The sequence below is a fragment of the Aplysia californica genome, unplaced genomic scaffold (genome assembly GCF_000002075.1).
Source record: "Aplysia californica isolate F4 #8 unplaced genomic scaffold, AplCal3.0 scaffold00033, whole genome shotgun sequence".
In the NCBI taxonomy this organism is placed as follows: domain Eukaryota; kingdom Metazoa; phylum Mollusca; class Gastropoda; order Aplysiida; family Aplysiidae; genus Aplysia; species Aplysia californica.
Window position 1 is genome coordinate 1,151,393 of NW_004797303.1, and position 5,366 is coordinate 1,156,758.

At 39.3% G+C, this 5,366-nt stretch overlaps 1 protein-coding gene across 1 annotated transcript; it reads left to right on the plus strand.

The window, feature by feature from the left end:
• Positions 1–3,388: 3,388 nt before the first annotated feature.
• Positions 3,389–5,359, plus strand: LOC106014188. The gene is made up of 3 exons (XM_013091326.1): positions 3,389–3,521; positions 3,926–3,987; positions 5,067–5,359. The coding sequence occupies exons 1-3, from the start codon at positions 3,389–3,391 to the stop codon at positions 5,205–5,207; spliced, it is 336 nt and encodes a 111-aa protein (XP_012946780.1). The 3' UTR covers positions 5,208–5,359.
• Positions 5,360–5,366: the final 7 nt, after the last annotated feature.

Here is a 5,366-nt window from a genome sequence, read left to right on the forward strand (position 1 = left end):
CCGATGGGTGGGAGGGCAACACACTTGTAGGCTTGGGTCACATTACCGTAACACAGATCTAATGTCCTTTGGCGTCTCGTTGGAATGTCGACGTACTGGGTCAAGTTGGGTAGGGCGGCGTTAAGAGTACAAAAATAATAATTAGCGCCAATTCGCCAGAGCCACGTCAGTCCGAACAGGAATCACCACTGGTAGGTGTGGTTGGCTAGACTGGGAGAGGCTATATGAGACGCTTGGGCATTTCTCATCTTTTCAATGAGACCCTTCACCAGTCCTTGATCCTCTGTCATCAAAGCGTAGTGGAACCATGAAGGCGCTAGTCAACTTATGTGCATATAAGATTATTATAGGCTATGGAGTTATTGGTAGGCCTATAATCTATCTTATTAAAGGGTGTTCATTATTGTCCTTAAAAAAAATAATATCAGTCTATCTTGAACAGATGTCGAAATAGATCTAGTTGCTATTGAAGGAGGTGGGAGTCTCCATGGTGGGGATTTTTTTTTGTGTTTTGTTTTGGTAAGTGTTTTACAGCGCTCGCAACTGCATAAGTAAGGTCATATGAGCGCGCGGAACTCATTTAACATAATCTTTCAGTTGGTATGAAATTTTGGATTTTGCCCGGGTGCCGACCGAAGCCTACTCTTATCGATTCTGACTGTCCTCAGAGAAAGTTGCATTTGAAAATAGCAAAAGTTGCCAAAAGTTGCAAGAAAAATTAGCAAAAGTTGCAAGAAAAGTTGCGAGACGTGTATAGCTAAAACAGTGCCAAAGAATTATTGGAATACATTGTTACTATGCTCATTGCAATCTAAAGTAACCAATATGAGTTTTGTTAGATCAAAATCAGAAGTTAAATGTGAATGTCTACCAAAAAAAACAACAACTGCAAGGAGGTTGCATGGTGTACAAAAACAGTTTGTACCCTGACACAGGTCCTATAACTTTGGCTGACGTTAGGCAGGTGTGACCAGACAGAGGATGGAGTAGAGTGGGGGGGGGGGGGGGGGACAAAAACAACCAACAACGTTGTCTTCCTGGGTATGTTAGTCCACGCTTTTTTGTGACGCCTCGTTTACAGTACTCAGCTGAAAAAAAGTGACTGATGAGTAGAATTCGGAGATCCAACAGCCAATCAGCAGACAGCTACTTGGTGAATACAATTCAGTTCGTGCTCTCTTAGGGCACTTTGAGCAGAAATTAATCAGTTCGAAGCCGGCGACATTTCAGGTAGGCCTAGATCTACTTGTGATTCCAATAGTAAAACTACATTGGACACTGCCTTCCCGTCTGCTGTGCTAATGAAACCGAGGCGATCAGGCGACACATAGAGATTTAGATTCCATTATATCTTAGCAAATATTCAGGTATGTTATTTGTTTTCGTATTTTTTGATATTGAACGGTTTTCCAATTCTTATTATCAAGTCCTCATCCTTCGTCTCTCCCCATTCTTCCTTATTGTGCATATTGTGCGTACTGAAGAAAGGTCATTTCATTCCCCTTTCCCTATTTTGGGCTAGTTCCCTTGTTTCTCTCTCACTTGTATTTCCTGTGCACTCTTTATACTCAAACTGCACCCCCCACCCTTAACCCCTTCCTCCTAGTTCCTTCAGATTTAGTAATTTCTATTTTCAGTATTCCACATCCAGCAACCACACTTGCGACTCTTAATTTAAGCCAGAGCAATCTCTCTCTCTCTCTCTCTCTCTCTCTCTCTCTCTCTCTCTCTCTCTCTCTCCCTCTCTCCCTCTCTCCCTCTCTCCCTCTTTCCCTCTCTCCCTCTCTCTCCCTCTCTCCCTCTCTCCCTCTCTCTCTCTCTCTCTCTCTCCCTCTCTCCCTCCCTCCCTCTCTCTCTCTCCCTCCCCGTATTAACAGACGTCCCGTATTAGGACATTAACTCAATTACTACTTTAGAAATTAAAAAGTACCAATAATTGGTGAGTTTTGAGTTCAACTTCAAATTACATGTTTGTATTTAGGTGTCTCTCCAAAAATGCCCCTGGTCATGTCGAGTAATGAGTCTAAAATTAACCTAAGACCTGAATATTTGCTTGTTAAAACAATTCAACTGAGAACAATTTATGATATTGGTTGCTTCGTGTCCCTGAAGGTGGAACCTCTCCTTCAATAGGTTGCATTATCACACTGATACTAATATTGGAATAATGGAAGTTTTAATTGGTCAAAAATACACAACCATGTGAAGAACATCTCCTAGAAGGATAAAAATGTCCTTTCTTTATAACATGCTACAATTTGTTTCTTCTACTGTTTGACTTATTTTGATAGAATGCGGTGAATTCAAAGATACGCTTATACCAGTATTTGGTATTTTAAATGCTCCAACAGGAAGTCATTGTTAATATTATTGACCCAAGAAATATCTTTGTTTTGCAAAAATTTAGTCTACAAGAAATGCATAGTATCAAAGTTGTAAAAAAGTGAACATTTTTAACTCATAATTTTGCAGATTTTTGTAAATGTTTGTCCATCCTTTTAATCAGTAGTAAGAAAAGTTGATGTTTGGAAAATCTGTAGATCTATGTGGCAAATACATGAACAGATTTTCTCTATAGCGATATAGAACATAATACTCGATCAAAAACCAAAATGGGGGCTCTCGTGACCTAGAGGTCTGTCGTATTTTTTCCCTACATTTTGATAATTGTTATTGCCTTGGATGTGCTTTTCTTTGCTTAAACTGTAAAGTTTAACTAATTTGACTTCAAATTTATTTTTCACAGAAAGCCAGAACCCACATGAGAAGCCAACAGCTGACAGTCAGCCAAGAAGCTGACACCCTGCCCAGACAGCACGGACCTTCCACTCACTCTTAGACAACCAGCCAGACGAATTATACTGCCACAGCTACTCTGAAATGGACTTCCGTCAGTTACACCAGCGAACGATAACTGGCAACTATAACAGCTGACTGTGCACTTTGATTTCTCAAGCTTTTGTGAAATTGTGCGGATCGGGCTGTAAAAACATGGACTCAACGACAGAAAAATTCTTTGTATGATGTACTGTTTCAGATATTGTACAGAAGCTGCTTCACTATATGAGATCACTGAACTAGAAAGATGACGAGGCAATTCTATCCCTTTTCTTCAGTTCAAAGTTTGGTGACATCAGACGGTTTGTTCACTTTTCTGGTCCAACAAGTATCAAACTGGTCTGCTTCTACGATTTCTGTATATCACACTCAGGCTTGAAGTGACGCAGTGGGTCTGTAGAGATAGACAGATAGGTTGATAGGGAGCTAGGTGGATAGGTTAGAGTCAGAGTAGAATTTTGTAGATATTGCCATGGCCATGGCGGGAGGTAGTTGAGGGGGCAGTGTATTTTTTTTTTTTTTGGGAGGGGGGGGGGGTTGCAGGGGTAGAATGGTGTGGGTAGAGCTTCCTGCTGATTTTGAGTTTGAGTGTGATGATGTTGGAGTGGGGTGTATACTGGATTGTTCCGTAAGGACCACCTGGACGACAAGAGGAGCATCCGCAGACAGAACATCTACAGGAGGTATTTGTCTGAGAAATATGTCTCGGTGTCCATTATTATAGTTTTTTGAGTTAAAGGTAAAAGTTTTATTGTTGCATTTAGGTGGAAAAAAAGAATGATAAAATGTATTTTTACTGAAAGGTTTTTATTAATGACCTTTTGTCCTTTTAAACTGGTGGTAAACAATATTATAACGACTCTTTTTATATTTTGAAACAAAAATGCAAACTGTATAGACGTAAGACAATAGTATTGATTGACAAATGATGAAACATATTTTTGGACAAATTTTTAAAAATGTCTTTGATGCTTTTTAAACCAGTAGCAAAAATATTTTAGCGACAGTTTATTTTTTCACGAAAAGAATACAAACTGTATGTATAGATGTAAGACGATTGTATTAATTGACACGTCTTCATCACCAGGTGCAGCCGTGGACAGGAGGACCAGCCGGAGGAGCACCCACAGACAGGATCATCTACAGGAGGTATTTGTCTGGGAAATATGTCTTGAAACACTATTTATTAATAATTAAAATAAAATTAGAAAAATAATTATTGGTTTTGTTATTTCAAGGTGAAAGACTTGTTTTTGCATTTTGGTGAAAAAGAAAACTAATAAAACATATCTCCTGACCCGTTTTCATTAACGTCTTTTCTGGCATTTTAACATGCACTTTGAAATCACGTTTCCGCGTACTTCTCTCGTGTTTGTGGAAATGCGACCCAACATATTACGTTTATAAAACCACTTGTTTCGAGTCACTCATCAATTAAGCATTACGCAGATGTAGAATTCATTTATCTTTGACTTCCGGGTCAAACTAAAGGCTTGTTAGCTCATACTTTTTTATATTCGGCTCCTACCATAATACAATGACTTCGCATCGGTACAGCCATAGTTATGGACCTCGACTGCCGGACGCTGCAACTGTCGAGACATAGTTAAACAGTTAAACCAGTAGTAAAAATATACCCCCTCTTGTATATTCTGAAACAAAAATACAAACTGTATAGATACAATACGATTACGAGGTGGCTAGCCGTATTTTAGATCTAGGTTTGGCCCTATCGACTCAAGCCTGTTAAGTACACAGGTCTCATTATATCTAGATCTAGTAATTATTCAGGTTCAAATACATGCAAGTCAGTAAGGCACATTTTGGTTTTGTTTGAAATACAAATACTTTAGGCATTGCAAACTGAAAATTTCATTTACAATTCAGGCATCAATATTAAGTACGGCTAGCCTGACAGTCTAGCCGTCCTTAAGTACGGCTAGCCTGGCTGTCTACCCATACTTAAGTACGGCTAGAGTGACAGTCTAGCCGTACTTATTTTAGGCCCTATTAACATTAGAAAATAGGAGGTTTAAAATACATGCACTGTCATTAAGGCACCTGGTTTCGTCTCAAATACACGAATACTTTAGTTACTGCACACTAAAAATGTATATTTACAATTCAGTAGGCCTATTTTTTGTAAATGGTCAGTCTAGCCATCATATTAAGAATAAGTACGGCTAGCCTCTTCCATACGATTATATTAATTGACATGTCTTCGACAGATCGACTTCATATTAACGAGAACACGAATACGGATCACAATCAGACTCAAGAGCCATCCCCAATGCAGGCCTGGACACAGACCACAGGCCAATCATCACAACGTTGACCACCAAGAAAGAAAGAAAACCAAAAAAACATAAAAGACAGCAAGAGAGACTAAATATGCATAAACTTGGAGATGATCAGGTGCAGGCTCAGATCAGAAGCACGTTAAATGAAAAACTAGGCTCTATCAACTCTACAATACTAACCGTAGAGGAAGCTTGGGATACCTTCAAAACAACTCTCCTGGACACAAA